The 20,216-nt window shown below is 44.3% G+C and overlaps 1 protein-coding gene and 1 long non-coding RNA gene across 5 annotated transcripts in view; one reads left to right on the top strand and one right to left on the bottom strand.

The window, feature by feature from the left end:
* Positions 1-20,216, top strand: part of LOC139047613 (uncharacterized) — a 213,060-nt gene that overhangs the window by 7,690 nt on the left and 185,154 nt on the right. For 3 of the 4 annotated variants that reach the window (XM_070521470.1, XM_070521472.1, XM_070521474.1), the window contains exon 3: positions 17,475-17,988. In XM_070521470.1, coding sequence (XP_070377571.1) covers positions 17,475-17,988 — 514 coding nt within the window. The remainder of the gene's footprint in view (positions 1-17,474; positions 17,989-20,216) is intronic. The other variant, XM_070521475.1, reaches the window with a different exon arrangement.
* Positions 6,104-8,272, bottom strand: LOC139047644 (uncharacterized). The gene is made up of 3 exons (XR_011507288.1): positions 8,137-8,272; positions 7,939-8,037; positions 6,104-6,326 (listed from the first exon to the last, which is right to left on the bottom strand). It is a non-coding gene; the product is annotated as an uncharacterized lncRNA (long non-coding RNA).

Here is a 20,216-nt window from a genome sequence, read left to right as displayed (position 1 = left end):
TTGTGGGATGATTCCCGTTTTCATTATTAAAATATTGTTTAACTTCCATTACCCTGACTCAAACAGCAAAAAAATATTATGGCCATCATATTGAGCCATTGAGTATGTTATTGGGAAAACTATGATTTTATATAATATGGAGGATACATTAATTGTTCGTGAATAGGTATCTTCTAGGTAGTCTATAGTGCAGGATAAGGGCAGCCACTTGTGTTTTTTATGCTATTTGCATAAAATTTTGTATGTTGGTTTGATGTTATCTCCAGATATTCGATCTATATTGTGTTATAAAAATATTTAGAAACTTGAAAAGTGCCTTATCTTGTTTCCGACAAAATTTCACTCTACAAAACACCTTGAAAGCAGGTTATGGCAAAGCAGTTTGGAAGTGATAGTTTTCCTAAAGGTGGTGTTTGGCCCAAAAGTGCAAACTGAGAAAAATCTAAGATTGCAGGGCATGCTTCTTTAATTTATGGTGAATAGTGAATTGTCAGAAACCCTCTGCTTCCTAGTTTGTGCCTTCTTCAATGCGACACTGCATGATGGCGATCGGTTGAAGTCTTCTCTTTCTTTCTTTTTTTGATCTTCAGATCTGTCAAGTGCCCTTGTCTGTGCTCGTGAAATGCGTGTTCCAGTTACTTGGTGGACATGCTTCCTTGTCTGGACTCCTTAACCCAGCTCCAGCTTTTCGAGTAATCTCTTGATACGCCACATGCACTCGCATTGAACTCTAGTACAGCCAAGGCTGCTGCAGTCGCTACTGTTATAGGGATGCGAGCTATGACTATGCCACACAAATATACTGAATGATTCATTTGCATCCTCCAATATTATTTGAGGAGCTCTGGCTTACTACAATTGTTGCATAGGGACACTAGCTCATTTGGAAACTGGTTTAAAGAGTTATCCAGCATCCTTGAATTACCGTCCCCTGTGGCAACTTTTCTAGAGATCTTCGGCTGATCTGCTGAGTGATATTAACTGTACTAATCTACCGATCTCTGATTGGAGCACACTGTTAGCGTGCCTGACCTGCCACCGAAACACTCTTGCTCTGAAAGAACTGGTAATGATTTGGAGGTTCTATGAATTGGCCATTGGAATTTTCCATTAAGGTGGTGGTACTACGGCAGCCATCTTGTGAGTAGTTCATATTCCCCCATCAGGCAACGCCACTCAGTCATGACTGAAGGAATGCTCTTTGCCGATGCAGCACAGCGTTATCGCTCTGCGCAGGACACGCCTGCATGTATCGGAAGTTTCTCGAACATTATCGATGCTTCTATCTGTTGTCTGTTGTCACCGACTCTTATGAAATCTGATTGTATGAGCGACGCAAATATATGATATGATTTGCGCATATTTCACAATGTGTGCTTCCTTTGTCATGTCAACCAGGGCTCACAATGCTTCAAACAAGGGTAATTTTGCAGATCGCCACCATCAAAATGTGGTCAGTATGGCCTGGTGTTGAACCCGTGACCTTGACTTCAGGAGCGGAATTTTTCCCCGTATGAGTACTGTTGTTTATTTTCCATGTTTTCAGATGAAAAGTGCACATGAGTCGATTATATTTTTCTAAAAAAATACAGTGAAGAAATTCTGTTGGACAAATGTTCAAATATCAAACACATCTAAGTTACATGCATGGTGCCTTTTCCTCTCTATTCGGAGGAAAAACCCATTTTACACTATGCTATGACAATGAATAGGTTTGCACTCGGCGCACAAAGCCGGCAAAGAGGAAAAAAGAAGATAGAGAACGTTGCCTGTGCGGGTCAATGTTCACGGTTTTTCTATCGCCAATCAGGCCTTCTGTTGAAGAAGATTAGCGGATAACTGCATGAGCACAGTTGTTGAATCTGAAATAACGGGTCAGGTGGCGCGTTATTTATACACGTATTGGAACCGGTACATTCGAGTAATCGATTGAGCTCGCTTGCATAGAAGAATGTACAATAACATTGTCGTCGCGCACGTAATCTGATTCGACAAGACTTTCGCTATCACAATGGGTGACAACATTCAAAACTTTTGGACACAGTAGGCACGTTTCCCTACGAACTTCACTAAATTGTCCCTGAATAACTGTGACAATCTCATGAAAAATGGTCACCGACAAAAAAGCTAAATAAAGTAAGCATGACAACATTTCGCAGGGCAAAGGCCAATGCAGTCACATCTACTAATCAACATTGCAAGGGCCATGACCACGTGTAAACAACTGTACACCTTGTGAAGGAATAACCCTGGGCTCATTTCCCATGGGGCATCTTTAAAGAAACTAACTAAAAAGCTTTTCAATTGCATAAGCTGTTACTACAGACAGCTCGCACGGTGGTGCCTTAGGCCGGTATTTTGTTGTGATGCGTTATGCTTTATTCTATACTAGTCTTATCACCCACCGCTCACGGCCAGCTGATCCTGTTAACGTGAGCAGACCGTCGCTCTGACTACTGACCTAGCGCAAAAAGTGCAAAAAGGCATTAGCATAGGAAAGGCATTGCTACAAAATACCGGCCTTGGTTTCTCTTCTATTCTTCAAAAGACTAGTCACCACAGAGAGCATTACAAGTCGTCTGTTCACAAACACTGATAAAAGTGCGCGCTATGCTAGGGATAGCTTCTCAACACAGAGCTGATGCACCGGCAAGCCTACGAGTCGAGGTCACGGCGAGTGTCGGAGAGGCCACTGTGCTTTTTAACCTTGCTCTTCATTGCAGCTTCTTTGATTTTTCGCTGTGCTTCAATCGCTCGCTCATTCTACTGTGGCCTGTGGATGGGTATGCTGCGCATAATGTGGGGATCTGCAATTTCGAGAAGCAGGCAGACTCTGTAAAATCTGACGAGGAAAGGAAGCGTTTTCAATTTCCAAAAGCTTTCTTCCCTTTCAATCCACTGTACGTGAATTCCTTTTGATGTGCAGACAACAAAGTGACAGAAACTTCTTTTGGTGATATTTAGCTGACCTTGCACCTGATAGTAGTACCTATGAGAATTGCTTAGTGTGGGTGGTTTGAGGATTTGGTTCCTCTGGTTGAATTTCTTAGAAGCCTCACATGGTTCCATTTCTTTTGCTGTAAACGGATACTTGACCTCCAAGATACCGTCGCTCCCAACTAATTCATCGGGAGATGCTGCCAAGAAACCATACTCTTGATCAACAAGTAACCCACATGGTTGCACGTGAGTTCCTGTCTCTTCTTCATACAACCACACTGCGACTTGTTCTTGCTGCTTACCATGCTCAAGAGTGGCACTAGTGAAACTATTTTTGTAAAGTAGGCTTTTCATGAGTGCGTCACACGGCGTCAACTCTCTGCTTCTACACACTGCGTAAAAATTGGATGCAGTTAAACGCATTTGTCTTTCTACATGCCACATGCAGTTGTCTGCTTGACCTCTAGTGTCTTCCTCAATCTCAACCCCCGTTTTTTGTCAGCCTGCAAGCTTTTCAAAATATTGGCTTCTTTTTCTGAGAAATGTTCAAGTGGCATATCGGGTTTCCTGCAGTTCGGGCCGTAATGGCACCTTGAGTCTTTCATCGGGGACTCCTTGCGCCGACGCTGCCGGTGGCCATTTTCCTCAAATAGTTTTCACCTCAGAGACTCTTTGCTAGCCTTCCGAAACATTTTCTTGTTTGCATAGCGCTTCAAGATGACTGGAGGACTCTTGCAGATGACCGCCTTGTTTGTAGCACAATGCCAGTAGGGCCTCAGCTGAAAGCTGAGCCCAGCTCCATATTACCGATGTTCATGTGAACCTTTCTGACACCTGTTTATCTGCTTTCCTCGGGACAATTCGGCTATCAGTGACATTACTGCCTTGGCAAGGTTACTGGTGTCATTCGTGACAAGACGGCCAGCTTTCTCCACAATTATGTTGGCGGCGGTCACTATATTCAGCTGAACCACTAGGCATATTCTCATAAACGTTGTCGCCTTCGGTGCCACCACAAAAATAGCTCTTACATTTGTCGTGGCACCCAAACACATGTTTTGAACCATTTATGAGGTTGGCAGCTGGCTATAAAGCGAGTTCTGCTTTCTGTGCATCTTTCTCTTCTGCAGTGCCTTGTACATCCTGCAGAACGTTGGCATAATGCTTGATGGCCTTCCATGAACCATTCTTTATGCGCTTAATTCTGGGACCACTTAGGTAGGCTGAACTTCCTTTAGTTTCTTTATCAATAGCGTAGAGGCAAGTGGTGTAGCATTTCACTACGTGGTTCGCGCACTCCTCTTCTTTACAAAACGGCCATATTCCACTTTTGTAAGGATCTGATGCAAGACTGAAGAATCGCCGCCCTCTATGAACGTCCGATATTCGACAGCATGCATTTCAACGCTCTTCTGGAAGCCTTCAACGATAATATTGGACTCCATTGCACCTGAGCTTTCGTTCCAATTCTTATAGCACAGATGCTCTTTTTTCTCCTTGCCCGTCCTGGCGTAGTGTTCACACGTGCTGCACAGTTTGTTTCTCACTCTTAAGTACAGGAGCTTTTTAGTCAGCTTTTCTATATTAACAGCCACACCAGGATTGACGGAATATCAGTGTCTATGACTGTGATGTGACCAACCACCATCGACAATCACTGTGATGTGGGGGGTTACGCCATTTTCACAAAAAGCCCCGGCTTCTTCTGCAACTGTTTTCTCTTCCTTGCCGGCTTTTATCATCTGATCCAGAAGGATGGCTTTCCAGCACTGCAACAAAATAAAATTACACCAGACTACAAGTTCAAAACATTTCACAATGCTGGCGTTACTCTTTGTAACGTGACCCGTGCATGCATGGATGAGCATATCAACTGCAGGTTTGCTGCCATAGTGGCAATCCTGTAATTGCGCCAGAAGCATTTAGATTCAACGATGAAAGATTGAATGGGGGGATATGCACTATGCCGTATTAGAAATCGCATGCTTCGTGAATGGTTTTGCTGTTGTTCCTGTGGGCTTGCATGGAGAGGCCGAGTACCTGGTTGGTGTTCACCTCCTGAGTCGGGCCTCCTCTGGCTTGCACAGTGATCTCTGGGGATGGTCCTGTGTTGCATTTGCAGTTAGTAGGCACTCTGAGTAGGGAGAATTCTGATTTTTGCTGGGAGCAGGTAAGCCTTTGTTGGTTGCATACTGTTCCACCATACCTACAGCTTGTTATTGCGTGGTTTTTATATCTACATCGCTACCTTTAACCAGACTGTGTTGTAGATCTGGAAAATTATTGAGTTGTTCCGGCAATTGGATCATTGGTACATTGAAGAAGGGGGCAGAACAAATCCCTCTGGTGTGCCATGACTTCCGAGAGGGATCTTGTCTTATTGACGTTCCCCTATTCTTAGTTCCTCTGTGCGGTGGTTGAAGAACTCTGATTTAATTGTAGGTTCTCTGGCCTACCCCTAGGTAATGGAGATTCTCCAGTATGGCATGATGTCCTACATAGTCGAAGGCCTTTGTAAAATCAAGGCCCTGAATAGCCTGGGTATCGCCTTTGGGTATGTGGTGTAGGACTTGGTTTAAAGGGCCCCTCACCAGGTCTGGCCATTTTGAGCTGACAAACGCAGAGCATACAATGCGCCGCAGAAATATCTGAAATTCCAAACTGAATGCCGTTTTCCCTTCTCCTCGCGACCACCGCGCTCCAAGCTGGAGGATGACGTACATGTGCTAGTGCGCCTACGTACACGTGTTCACGCTGTGACGTCGCTCATGGTGACATGTGACTTCAAGGATTATTCAAGGCAACATGTGTAATATGTTGCTAGAATAGACTAATTAAAGCTTAGAAGCTTTAAGAAATAATAAAACACGCAAACCGAATGTCTGCATGTTTTTGTTTTACTTTGCACCGCAGCAAGAGAAAGAGAGAGAGAGAGAGAAAAAGCATTTATTTGCAATGAGGTTGGGTGACTTCCTCATAGGGTGGAGCCCTTAGTTCAGGGCCCCATTGGCTCGCGCCACTTCGCGTGCCCGCCGGATCAGCTGTTGCTGCTCTTGTGGGTCTGAGCTGGTCAGCGCAGTCTCCCAGGAGGAAGGTGAAGTCTGCTTGTCTGTTTCGTCTGCTTGTTCCCACGTCGTGCAGTCATGCGTGCACGCACTGAAATTGTCATTTTCTGCCGTGTTCCAGCGTGGGATTAGAGTGTACTGGATTGAGCGAGTGGGTCCAACGAGGGCTCTGCGCTGAGGCATTTTTTAATTGAAAATCCAGATGGCACCACCGTTGCCTTCTCCTGAATGTGCCGGAAGCGCTGGCCGTCAACGTCGGAGCGTGTAGAACAGAAGCGTGGCCGCGCTCGATCGCAGCGTTGCAGTTGCGTTCGAGCATGACTGCAATCAGATGGATTGCGTTTGTAGTTTGCTTTCCTTTTTAAACCTTATGTGCGTGTTTTTACTGTGTCATGAGGGAATGAAATTCAGAGCTCATATTGTAAAAAAAAAAATGGGGTTCATGTACAGGAATGTGACAAGGTACAGGAATAAAGGAACTGTGTGGCTTAATTAGGTGCTACATAAAAATGGGCAAACCATCGTTTACTGCCTTTCTCAAGGCGATATATTCAATGCTATCAAAATTTCCCTGATGCCATAATAACGGCAGCAATTTGACATTTAGGGAGAATGTAGGCCACATTATTCATTATGTACAGCACATTCCTTTTGCGAATTAATTGTGTGTTTTGAAAATATTCATGAAATAGCCATTTTTTCCCCTATTTTTATGCATCATGTGCCTGAGACGTAGTTGATTTTCCAAGTCCCCTGGGTGAATAAGGTAAAACACATCGTTTATTGAACCCTGCAGGGGCGTCTGCGTCAGCAGGCGTTTGGTGTGTCGCGACACCACGTACCCGAGCACACGAGGGTTGGACCCTCCCGCGTGTAGCCGTGCGCAGCTTAGCCGTGTCTGGGGAAAAGGGGATCCTGGCCGTTGAGCCGATGCTGGGTGTTTGGACCTTTAAGGCCCCCCGGCGGAGGCAACACACCTCTTCGGCCTCGGCTTCACATAGACGGCACCTCCAGACTGACCCACCTGGAGGAAATCGGCAGTCGCCTTTTCCTGTCCCTCTATTCAATCTTTTGCTTTCCCTCTCGCTATCTCTTCTTTCCTGTCTTCTTATCACTTCTTCTCACTTCCGGATTTCTAGGCGGCAAGGGTTAACCTGGTGTATGTATCCAACCTTGGGTATGTTATATTAGGTTATAGTGGCTACATACAGCTGGCGTCTGCATTTCCTCCTGGACTCGTGGCGTCCCCATGTTGGGCTCGGTGGTGGGCGGCTGGCGTAGCTACCGAAATAAATGCATTCTGCATGGCTAACACGTCATTTCCCCCCCTTTCCGATCGTCCTCTTTCAAAAAGAGGGCGCACCGAAGAAACTTTTCAACTATTCAGGCAGCGCAAAGAAACTTTCCCCTGCTACCATGTAATACACAGTCAAGATCCTGAAAAGACAGTCAGAACTATCTCACCTTTCATCGTATCTAAATGCCTTACTGAAACACTAGGTGCTGGCTACAAAGTGACGAAACTGAGCAGTGGCGACCTTCTTCTTGAGGTCCGCGACACTCTACAACATGGCAAACTCTCCAGTCTCTTAGCGTTCCGTAATGTGAAAATCACTGTTACCCCCCATCGATCACTGAGCACGTCTAAAGGAGTCATCTCTGATGAAGATCTGTTGAGCCTAAGCGAGGAAGAGCACCCGGAGGGCTGGAAAGAACACAATGTGATTCAGGTGCAAAGAATAAAGATCAAGCAAGACAACCAAGATATCCCAACTAAACATCTCATCCTCACCTTTGCGTCCAGCGTTCTACCAGAAACCTTAGAAACAGGATATACCAAACTTCGAATCCGGCCTTACATCCCAAACCCCCGAAGATGCTTCAAGTATCGGAGATATGGCCATGGGTCACAAAGCTGCCGTGGCCGACTAACCTGTGCAAAGTGTGGCGAACACGAACATGAATCCAACAACTGTAATGGCACACCCCTCTGTCCCAACTGTGATGGTGGACACGCAGCATACTCTCGAACCTGCCCCACATGGGAAAAAGAAAAAGACATAATAACAATGAAAATAAAAAAAAACATCTCATTTCAAGAAGCGCGGAAACATGTTTCCTTTTTCCATACCTCAGGGTATGCTGGTGCGGCGCACAAGGGGGCAATGTCGCAGCAGACTCCGGCTCCGGCCCAGCCCACAACGAGCGTGGTTGCGGCCTTGCCACCAGCCCCCGTGGCGTCAGCAGCCAGCGCTGCTGCGCCGTACCTGAAGGAGGGCCCATCGACCTCTGGGTTGGTGGCCTCCAAGGCCCTGCTTTTCGAGGCAAGGCCTAAGGTGAAAACACCCCGCTCGTGTGAGCGGGAAGTCCAGCGGCTCCCAAGAGTCGATGGACACAACCCCGAGCCAGAAGGCGCATCTAGCGCCTCGGGAGCGGCGCGAGTCTCGCGACCGCTCCAAAAAAGACAAAACTCGTACCATCATCACGGGGCCTGAGAAGGCTCCGTAAGTCATTCCTCTGACTTGACTCCTCTTGACACACAGCATAAAAACACGAATATGGCTACACAAATAATACACTGGAACGTTAGAGGTCTTATCCACAACCTCGATGACATTAAAGAACTCTTACACAAACATAACCCAAAGGTGCTGTGTGTTCAGGAGACACATCTTAAATGCACACAAACAAAGTTTCTTTGTCAGTACGCCATCTACCGTAAAGACCGCAACGAGGCGAATACCTCGTCTGGCGGTGTACCAATAGTTGTAGACAAGTCCATAGCTTGTCACCAGGTCGCCCTTCAGACACCCCTTGAGGCAGTGTCAATTCGGGCAATTCTTTTTAATAAATTGATCACTGTATGTTGCATATACATACCCCCTAACTTTCATCTGGAAAAAAGTGATTTTTGTAAACTAATTGACCAGCTTCCGCACCCTTACATACTCGCAGGTGATTTTAATGCACACCACACCATGTGGGGGGACTCGCGACGTGACGCGAGAGGTCGTTTCATTGAAAACTTTCTTGTGAACTCCAGTGCATGCCTCTTCAACAAGAAGGAGCCAACTTATTATAATATTCATAATAATTCATATTCGTCAATAGACCTGTCTATTGGCTCGGCCTCAATTTACCCGGACTTGCAATGGCATGTAATAAAAAATCCCTATGGAAGTGACCACTTCCCTGTAATGTTAAAGTCAGTGCCTCAATATGAATGCCCCCTACATACACCCCGATGGAAACTAGCCTTCGCCGAATGGAATGATTTTAAGGAAGCAACTTACTTATCACGAGATTTTATCACTGATTTTAACTTAGACAATGCAGTAGCATATTTTACTTGTTTTATAATCGACGCAGCTGAAAAGTTCATTCCCCAAACACAAGGTCTCTCTTGTAAAAGACTGGTACCCTGGTGGAATGAACAGTGCAGACTGGCACGAAAGAAACAAAACAAAGCGTGGGGTTTGCTGCGTCGCTCCCCGACAGCAGAAAACCTCATAGAATTTAAGCTCGGAAAGTCACAAGGAAGGCGCATACGGAGACAGGCAAGGAGGGCTAGCTGGGAGAGGTTTCTCTCGGGCATCACTTCCTACACCCAAGAGTCCAAAGTATGGAATGGCGTACGAAAGATAAAGGGGCAACAAATCCACCCTCTGCCCTTAGTGGACGACCAAGGGACTACCTTGGAGGACCAGGCGAACGCTCTGGGCGAACACTTCGAACATGTATCAAGCTCCACACATTACACAAAATCACTCCTCACATATAAACAATTAGCTGAATTTAGTACACTTGATCGTAAATGCCGTCCAGATGAACCATATAACCGTCCCTTTAATATTGCCGAGCTTAAAGCTGCATTGAACACGTGTAGAAGCTCTGCACCGGGAGCTGACAGAATCATCTATGACATGATTAAGAACTTGCACGAAGACACACAAATGACACTTATGGCACTTTTCAACTCTATCTGGGCTGCCGGATACCTCCCATCCTCATGGAAGGAAGCTATTGTTATTCCCGTCTTGAAGCTGGGTAAAGACCCTTCCTTGGCAGCAAGTTATCACCCGATAGCTCTAACTAGTTGTCTTTGTAAGCTATTCGAAAAAATGATTAATCGTAGACTAATACATTTCCTTGAACTGAACAATATGCTTGATCCCTATCAGTGTGGCTTTAGAGAAGGGCGGTCCACAACTGATCATCTTGTACGCATTGAAGCAAATATCCGCGATGCATTTGTACATAAACAGTTCTTCTTATCGATATTCCTCGATATGGAGAAGGTGTACGACACGACGTGGCGATACGGGATCTTGCGAGACTTATCAGGGATGGGCATCCGTGGAAATATGCTAAACATAATAGAAAGCTATCTGTCCAAACGTACCTTCCACGTGAAACTCTGCAATGTACTGTCGCGACCTTTCATACAAGAAAATGGTGTACCTCAAGGAGGTGTGCTTAGCTGCACACTCTTTATCGTGAAAATGAACAGCCTTCGTGCTTCATTACCGCCAGCCATTTTTTATTCTGTTTACGTAGATGATATACAAATAGGCTTCAAATCCTGCAGCCTTGCAGTGTGTGAGAGGCAAGTACAACAGGGCTTGAACAAAGTATCCGAATGGGCAGACGAAAACGGATTTAAAGTGAACCCGAACAAAAGTTCTTGTGTGCTTTTCACAAGAAAGAGAGGCCTCGTTGCAGATCCCAATATCGAAATGTATGGCCAGCAAATCCCTGTGAACAAAGAGCACAAGTTCTTAGGTATCGTACTTGACTCTAAGCTAACATTTATTCCACACATAAAGTATCTCAAGGTGAAATGCTTAAAAACAATGAACCTACTGAAAATTTTATCCCATACAACATATGGCAGCGACAGAAAATGTTTGATGAATCTTCACAAAAGCCTCATTCGATCACGATTGGACTACGGTGCCGTGATTTATCATTCTGCAGCCCCGAGCGCGCTAAAGATGCTAGATCTGGTTCACCATTTAGGAATTCGACTGGCCACTGGCGCTTTCAAAACAAGTCCTATTGAAAGTTTGCATGTGGAATCAAATGAGTGGTCACTCCATCTCCAGAGAACATACATCAGCCAAACATATTTCCTGAAAGTCCACTCTAATCCTCAACATCCGTGTTTCAATACGCTTAACGATATGACATGTGATACACTCTTCCGTAATCGTCCCTCTGTAAGACGGCCCTTCTCACTTCGTGTGAGGGAGCTTAGTGTTGAAATGGATGTCCCAATCCTCAAACACCGCCTAATGCCTCCAGCTAAGCTGCTACTTCCTTGGAAGTGGCAGATAATACAATGCGATATATCTTTCATGCAAGTTACGAAACACGCTCCAGAGATTGAAATACAAATGCATTTCTGGGAACTCCAATACAAACACTCCTGCACGGAGTTCTACACAGATGCATCGAAGTCACGCGACGGGGTGTCCTATGGAGCCGTCGGCCCATCCTTCTCGGAATCCTATGTACTGCATCCGGAAACAAGCATCTTTACGGCTGAGGCTTACGCACTACTGTCGGCTGTAAAGCATATAAGGAAAACAAAACTAAAAAAATCTGTTATATATACCAACTCCCTAAGCGCTGTGAAGGCTTTGATGTAATTTTGTAAGCACAAAAATCCAGTAATCAATGAACTATATTCCGTCCTATGTAAATCATATATATGTAACCAGCATGTCATCATATGCTGGGTGCCGGGTCATAGGGGCATCGAAGGTAACGTTTGGCGGACCAGATGGCCACATCAATTGCATCGTACTCTGTTCATCCTACTGCTGCAGTCCCTGTCACAGATCTGAGGCCCTTTTTGCGCAGGAAACTGCGAAACTGCTGGCAACGCTTGTGGGACAAGGAAACAAATAATAAGCTGCACGTAATAAAGCCACAATTAGGGTTCTGGCCTTCTGCAATAAAATCACGGCGGACAGATGTCCTATTCTGTCGTCTTAGAATAGGACACACATTTGGTACCCATAACTTTTTACTCACCGAAAATGACCCTCCAACCTGTGGCAGATGCGGGGAGAGGCTGACCATGCTCCACGTTCTCCTGGAGTGTCGGAAAGCCGAATCTGAGAGAAGGAGACATTTTTCCTTAGTATACCGTCAACACATTCCTCTTCATCCTGTAATATTTCTCGGTCCAGGACCGCTTTTTAATACAAACACTGTCCTAGGTTTTCTCAGAGATGTTGTCCTACACGTTATTAGTCCCATACATTCGTAGCGCTTCCTCTCTTGAGAAGATGCCGCTGTGATAGTCATACTGCATAGCGCATGCCTCCAGGCCCTTGTGTTTCAAGGGCTCTGGCGGGGCAGTAGTGCTCCAGGTAATTTTACCATCTCGCATATCTTTTATAATGCATCATTCTCTCACGATGGATTTTATTATTCATAGAACATGTCATTATCATCGACATAATCTTATACCAGATAGATTTTACGCACTCTAGAGCGACTATTTTAAGGCCCCTTTACAGCCACATCACATCAACCTCATTGAACTCATAACTGCATTGCGAATTCATCAACACTGGCTTGGCGCTCTTTGGCCATACCTGGCCCTTGCGCCAATAAAAACCAAACATCCATTCATACATTCATTGTTTATTGAAAAAGTGTAAGTTTGGGCATGTTGGTATTCCATAACTTTTACGCTTTTAGTGCATGAAAAGGGACGAGAGACAGAAGTATGACGCAGACACAGTGCTCTGCGTTTACATTTGCTTGAATTAGGAAGCATGTTATAGGTTGTCTGTCTTCAAGCTCGCGCAGGTTTCCACTGTCACATGCCTCCAATGTCAATGACGATTGAACTGATCGCGGGTGCATTCTCTTTGATGACCGGCTTTCATCTGTTGCTTGTGTCTTTCGCGTGGGCTACTTGTAGACATACTCCAGAAGATGTGGCAAGATTGTGGGTACCGTATCAGACCGAAGTGCAGGCTTTCCATGCTGTGTAGATACTTTCTGGCCTTCAATGATATGCACATAATGTCTCAGTATGTACTTTGCCTCAAAGTGCAGCTCACAAATGGAGTCGGGTGGCTTCCAAAGGGCCAATCAGTGCAGTCAACATTACGCTCCTGCACCTGGTGCCTTTCTTCATCTTTAGGGACTCCGAAGAGTGAGAGCTTGGCCTGAACTTTCTATCTCCTGTATACGGTTTTGCAACCCACTATACAACAGGGGGGGTATTCTGTAAGAGTTTACCTAGTGGACTGTCCATTTCGGCCATTGCTGATTGGTTGTAGCTGTACAAGCGAGGAGGAGACCAGTGGCCGTAGTCAATTAGGAATGGCCGAAATGGACAGCCCACTAGGTGGACTCTTGCAGAATACCTCCCCAGATTTGAGTTTGATGGATTGTAACTACTATGGCAGATTGAGCTCTCTCAAATGTGATGACTTTCACTCGGATCGACAAACGTTCTGCTAAGCATGCTATCCCTCCCAAAATGCAGAGCAAGAGGATAAATTTAGCTTCGATTGCGTCTTATGTGGCAAGACAGTGTGCCATCTGTGCATGTGACACGTACATGATCGAGTAGTGGCTTGATACCAGAGTAAAGAATGTGGGTGCATCAATTGCAAAGGCATAAAGTATAATACCATAACATGTTTTCGTTATAAGCAATTTTAGCAAGCAATCTCTCTCATTTTAAAGATCTTCCATGTCAAAAAGAATTATTGTTATAGGATAAGTAGAAGCAGAGATATTGTCCCTCCAAAACTATAGCACCATCAGAAATGCTGTTTTGAGGAAATTATGAAAAGCATATTACAACATGTTCATGGTGATTATGGCAAAGCCTTATTTGACCAAGGATGATACAGGGGTGCAGTCAAGCCAAAATAAATGCCCTGCACCAGCCTGGAGCTTACAAATGCGAAAAGATTTTTGGCTAATTTTCGGCTACAGAGCAGTGTCTTCCCTCAAGTATTTTATATCTGAGACACGTGCCCCATTCTGGAGATATGGCTAAGAATGAGCCCATCCCTAGTGGCAGGTACCCGAAGAACCAGGAATCGATAAATCAAGTAAGAAGTGTAAGGTAGTCAGATAAGCTGGTAAAGTTATTAAGAAGTGTGTGTTTTTTCTCTTGTCTGCCCCAGAAAGGCCGGTGCTGGGCAAAGATACTTTCCAATTGCCACCATGATACGACACAAGATACTCTGGTAACAAGTATTTGAGATACACATACAAGGTACTACCACAATTGTTGTATTTGATATAGTAATTTCCATTGATACACTCGAAAATGTCTTATTATAGATCTATATAATGTAGCAGCAAACGCATATTATAGATCTATATAATGTAGCAGCAAACGCATATGTATACACAACAATGTTTGCTTGGAAATTTCTTAACATTGACCAACCTATCAAAACCACCAACCAACCAATCGATCAGCTTAACATTGATCCTATAGTATTAGCTTGGATTAAGGACTTTCTTTGTAATCGAACCCAGTATGCGACTGCTAATAATGCTTCCTCTGCTTTTTCATCAGTTATATCAGGGGTCCCGCAGGGATCCGTCCTCGGGCCTTTGCTCTTCTTAATTTGTATTATCGACCTCCCTGACTGCGTGAAAAGGTCTTCAATTAACTTAATTGCTGATGACTGCGTAATATATCATAAGATTAGTGACCCCATTGATTCCACTAACTGCAAGAAGACCTTAACAATTCATCCATATGGTGCATTTCACGCCACACTAACAATACTGGAAGTAGTAAAGGCAAGGCGCAGAAGACCAGGACTCAAGAAGAAGAACACAAACGACAGGACCGGCGCCACTCACAACTAAGTTTATTTCCGCAACAAGCCTGCGTCATGTAGGTTATTCATGCCGAGTCACACACGAAACTTTAGAAGTAAAAAACAGCAATGTACCGACCACTCGGGAATCATATCTGGCTCATAATATCGAATGAGCAAACAAGAACCACACGTGGATCAGCACGGGAGGCAGTTGATCTAGTATAGTCTTTTCCAAGCCAACGGAGACAAAAAACGAGACATAAAAAGTACCATCTACGCATCGCTATCAAACTATCCACAGCGTAACACACTTCAAACGCCTAAGGCCGAGTCAGTGATAAAATCCGCACGACTATGGGAATAACGACCAACGAATAACATGGAAAAAACATGAAAAAGGCATCTAAGTACAGCCTCTGTGTCAAAACTAAAATCTCTAATAGTCACTCACCTAAAAATTGATAATACATGTGATGAACCACGTGACATACAAATGAACCACGTGACAAACAATGAAATGGACAGAAGAGTTGAATGATAAAGGTCTAAAGAACAGCGTATGCGTCAAAAAAAGCAACAAAAGCTTAAGAGCCACTAGAAATTTGTCAACAAAATAAAAACTAGTTAAATAAAAGGAAGACAGACGGAAAAACCAAATGAAATCACTCTAACATGAGGCCTAAATGAAACCTTCTAAAAAGTAGTCTCCTTGTCACTAAGCACAATGGGCAGCCTGCTGACGCATGTGTTTCTCTCTTTCTTGATGAAATAGGCTTCCTCAATTTCCCGCTCGAACCTGTCTTTTCCAAACTTCAAAAATTTAGCTTTGTCAAACTGAGGGCGCCGGTCCTGTCGTTTGTGTTGTTCTTCTCGAGTCCTGGTCTTCTGCGCTTTGCCTTTACTACTTCAAGCATGAACCAACTAGCCCAAGCAAGAGTTTTACTTTAACAATACTGACACATGCATGTATTTTCTGAATAGCATCCTCCTCTGTCAAGTTAATTTCTACAAGTATCTTGGCCTTTATATCACTCTCAATCTATCATGGTGTAAGCATGTTGAATATATAACCTCTAATGCTAGTCGCACGCTAGGCTATTTGTGCAGAAACCTTTATGCTGTTCCTTTATCTTTAAAGCTGACGCTCTACAAATACACTTGTTCGCTCAAAATTAGAGTATGTCTCGGCCATCTGGGATCTCCCTCAAGCATCACTAACCCTCTCTCTCGAAGCCATTCAGAATTGCGTGTCCTGATTTATTATATCTAATTGCTCGTCATGCTAGCGTAACACTCATGAAGCAAACCCTTAACATACAGGATCTTTCAGTACATTGTTCATACAGTTGCCTCTGCCTTTTCCACAAGATTTACCACAACCCGGTATTAAAAGAGAAACCTTTAACACCTCCTTCTTACTTTTCATCCCGCAGTGATCACCTTCATAAAGTTTTCATGCCATCTTGTTGTACGAATGCATACTATTACTCATTTTTTCCTTGTACGCGCAATGACTGGAACCACCTTCCCGCATCAGTTGCCACTACTATAGATGCATCGAGGTTCAAGACTGCTGTTCTCCATGCTATCTAAGAAATAATTTATTCATTGTTCTGCATTCTTTGTGTGTGTGTGTACCACTCCTTTCTGTAGCACCCATGGGCCTTGAAAGTATGTAAAGTAAATAAATAAATAAACTGCCATGTTGAGGGGGGTGCGACTTACAGAGCAGAATATATGGCACTTTGCTACCTCTTCATGTTGTAATGAGCTCACAGAGCTCGCAGTGCCACGGTAAAATGTCATGGCCAGCAAAACATGTTATGGCAAGCCACTGGTATGGCTGTACTGGAATACATATGTGTGCCAAGCACATATTACAGTCTGGCCATGCTGCTGGTTTGGCCTTGCTGCTTCTGTGTGTGGTGCCTCATCAGTGTCCAGGCATGGCTGCTGATGTAACGTGACTGTTTGACATATCTTGCCTATGCTTGCTTTAAAGTCGGATCGGTCTGGAGCACTCGGAGTGGGAGCCTGATGCTCTTAGAGAATGATCTTGAACATTTGCTGTGCTCTATTTTGACCACCCCAACGTGCTGCCACTCTTGAAAGTGCATCTGAGCACTCAGAAGTGACCAGCTGAATATGCCATAACTAAAAAGGATGCATTGCTTGTCTTTCTGTTGGTCATTTGTTCATCAATTATGAAAGGCTACACAAATGTGCAAGCTGACCTAGCTGCAGTGAATGGCATAAGATATATAAATCAGCTGCCAAAAATTACCATATGTGCTGAGGTGGAATAGATATTTTTGGGGAAGCACTATGTCAAATATTTTCATAATAATATATAGTCACTAAGGCTCATCTGCTTAAACAGTAAACTACAAGTATTTGTTTGATTTGTGTTCCAGGGCCTTTTTTTTAATGTAGATAAACTTGTGCTTAGTATGTGAAACCAGTTGCATTTTTTGTTTTGGATTTTGTCACCATGGTGAGATTGAGAATCAGCTGTGCTCGGTAATTTGCACTGTCCCTTTTATTATTTACAGGATGTTATGCAGCCCCCATATATGTCCCTTCGATTTTCAGTGCCTTGATGTGAAATATCTTGAGGAACCCCTTTTCATTGTAATAATTTTTTCTGCAGGGCTACCACTTCATGCAGATATGGAGCCACGAATGCTGGATTCATACCAAAGTAAGTCTACAAAGCAATCGTTCCATCAAGATATTCAGCCTGCAGGTATGGCATCACAAACGCTAAATTCGTACCAAAGCAGGTCTACATTTCATCAAAGTACCAGGCCTGAAACTATGGCACCACAAATGCTGGAGTCATACCAAAGCAGGTCTGCAGGCCAATCACTCTGCTCAGACACGCAGCCTACAGGCATGGAGCCACAGCAACTGGAATCTTTGCAAAGTAGGCCTACAGAGCGCTCACTTCACCGAGATATGCAGCCTGCAGGCATCCCACCACAAATACTGGAATCATGCCGAAGCAGGCTTACAGGACACTCGTTCCACCCAGACATTAAGCCCGCAGTCGGGAAGCCACCAATGCCAGAGTCATGCCAAACTGGGCATACAAAGCCATCACCCCGTCCAGGGAGTCTGCAAACTAGGGGACACCGACGAACCCAGAAATCATCCCGAGGCAGGTGAGGAGTCTCTCGTGAATAAGCACAGTTGTGTTTGTGCAGGGCCCATTATTGCTCATTACAATGGCATCCAGAGGTACACTACAAAATAAAGAATTACAGTAGCATCGTAAAACAATAATTGAAACTAACAAAAAGTGCTCTTTTAATAGACCTGCAAGCCTGGATCCACATTCCTGAAAGATTTGTTATGATATTACATTTAAAGTGTACTGATTAAAGTGTTAAAGTAGTGATAAGTAATACATATTTGGCATAGTGCATTGGCTGTGTGAAACAATGTGGCCTTCTTCCATGAACATTTAGAGCGCAGCTCTTACGTGGTCGTTCCTGCGGCAAGCATCGTCGTTGGTGTAATCGAGTGAACGAGCACAGCGAAAGATGATGGTGCGAACACGGACTGGTGAGATTAAAGACGCGAGCTTTGAACTGTGGAGAACAATGAGAGCGGCCCCTTTAGGGATGTGCACGTGGGAAACTGGTGTCATGTGTTCCCGCCCGACCGCTCAGTGCATACCCGTATCTGGTCCCAGCTGGACCGCTCGTTTCGTACTATCATCTGCTTACTTCAGCTCTCGCTCAGCTTAATTTGGTCTTGTTCGTGCTTGTTTCAATTGTCATCGCTTGTGATTGTTTTGTAATCTCATTGTATGTGTGATGCGAATTCTGTAGTACTTTCTGGAAGCCATGTGGCACCAGCGATTACACTGCTACCTTCAACGAGTCATGTATGAAAGTCGATGCGCTTGACCCGCAGATCAAATTTTCGACAATCGCCGACTCTGCTACATGTCTCTCTCAAATTCTTTGCTTCAATATATCGTGAAATGAAAACTTGTACGAGCTGTACTCGAATTTCTCATTAGGGGGTATCGTAATCATTGGGTAATTTTTTTTCTCAATAAATTCCAAGAAACTTCTTTTTTTTTTTTCGCGGTTGCTCTGCAAGTCATGCAAGCCTGTTTGATGACGTTGTCAGTTCATTGCTACGGCGGCCGCATTTCGATGGGGCGAAATGCGAAAACACCCGGGTACTTAGATTTAGGTGCACGTTAAAGAACCCCAGGTGGTTGAAATTTCCGGAGTCCTCCACTACGGCGTGCCTCATAATCAGAAAGTGGTTTTGGCACGTAAAACCCCATAATTTAATTTTCTTAGTTCATTGTAATTCTGGCTCATCTGACAAGTCTAGTGATGTAAAATCAAGACCTGGCTTATGTTAAAGTCGATGGTCTACTCAACTGCTTGCTCAGGGAAATGGGTTGCTAAATCATGCAATGTGAATATTCGTTCACAAAATTAATTCAGAATACATATATACAGTCGGTTTACGTTCATGCACTCCAGTTAATTCGGTCTTTTTTTTTGTTAGATCCTGACTGAAGGTCCCAGCCGACGCCTATACATTTCTATGGGCCCAAACTTTTGCTATTTCAATTTACCTTTACCAAATAATCTGAACTTGGCCAGCCTGACCCCTGTGGTGACAACTATTGGCTGCATCAAGGAGAGTCACCACCTAGAGGGCACTGACTGAACCACGGATAGTGTGCGTTTCTCCGCATATAGTCTGCTACGCCCTACGTGTTCACATGGTCACATTTGGCATGCACATCTTTAAGGAACATTTTCTCCAGGGCTGTAGCATGGCCGTAAAAACTGGTCTGCATTTTTCGAGAATGTACCGAAGCATTTAGCCTCGTGCTGTATTAAGATCAGTGACTGCCCATGCTTAGTGCACGACGTGTGACCATTGGCCCACGCTCTGTTCGCCACAGTCATACTAATTCTCTTGTCACTTTGTGTTTCGAGCAAACCACACAAAGCATTTTCCTTGTTTTCAAGGAAAAAATCCTGAAGGCAAGAAATCAAGAAGTCACAGTAATATGTGAGTGCCGCACTTTAGTGACTTGCTGCAGTGTATTGATTGCTCTGCAATCTGTGATACCACACAGCATGAGCAAGGTGGCATAACTATCACTTGGGAGTAAAAAATAAGAATCATTAACAAGCACTCATTATTGTATCATACATTTTATATTACGGTAACTGCATCATGATAATTGCATAACTCTCGCTAAGTGGTTACATCGCGGCCTGGGGTTCTGATGCAACGAGGGTGAGTTTATTCTGCTTCACAAGTAAATTGTGGGCTTTTGTGTTCTGACTTGCTGTTACAAAAGGAAAGCTTGTCCTAGGAAGATTCTAGGCTTGCCCTAGGAAGATTT

The sequence above is a fragment of the Dermacentor albipictus genome, chromosome 1 (genome assembly GCF_038994185.2).
Source record: "Dermacentor albipictus isolate Rhodes 1998 colony chromosome 1, USDA_Dalb.pri_finalv2, whole genome shotgun sequence".
Taxonomy (NCBI): domain Eukaryota; kingdom Metazoa; phylum Arthropoda; class Arachnida; order Ixodida; family Ixodidae; genus Dermacentor; species Dermacentor albipictus.
Note: the sequence above shows the minus strand (reverse complement) of the source record. Positions and strands in the feature narration are given on the sequence as shown.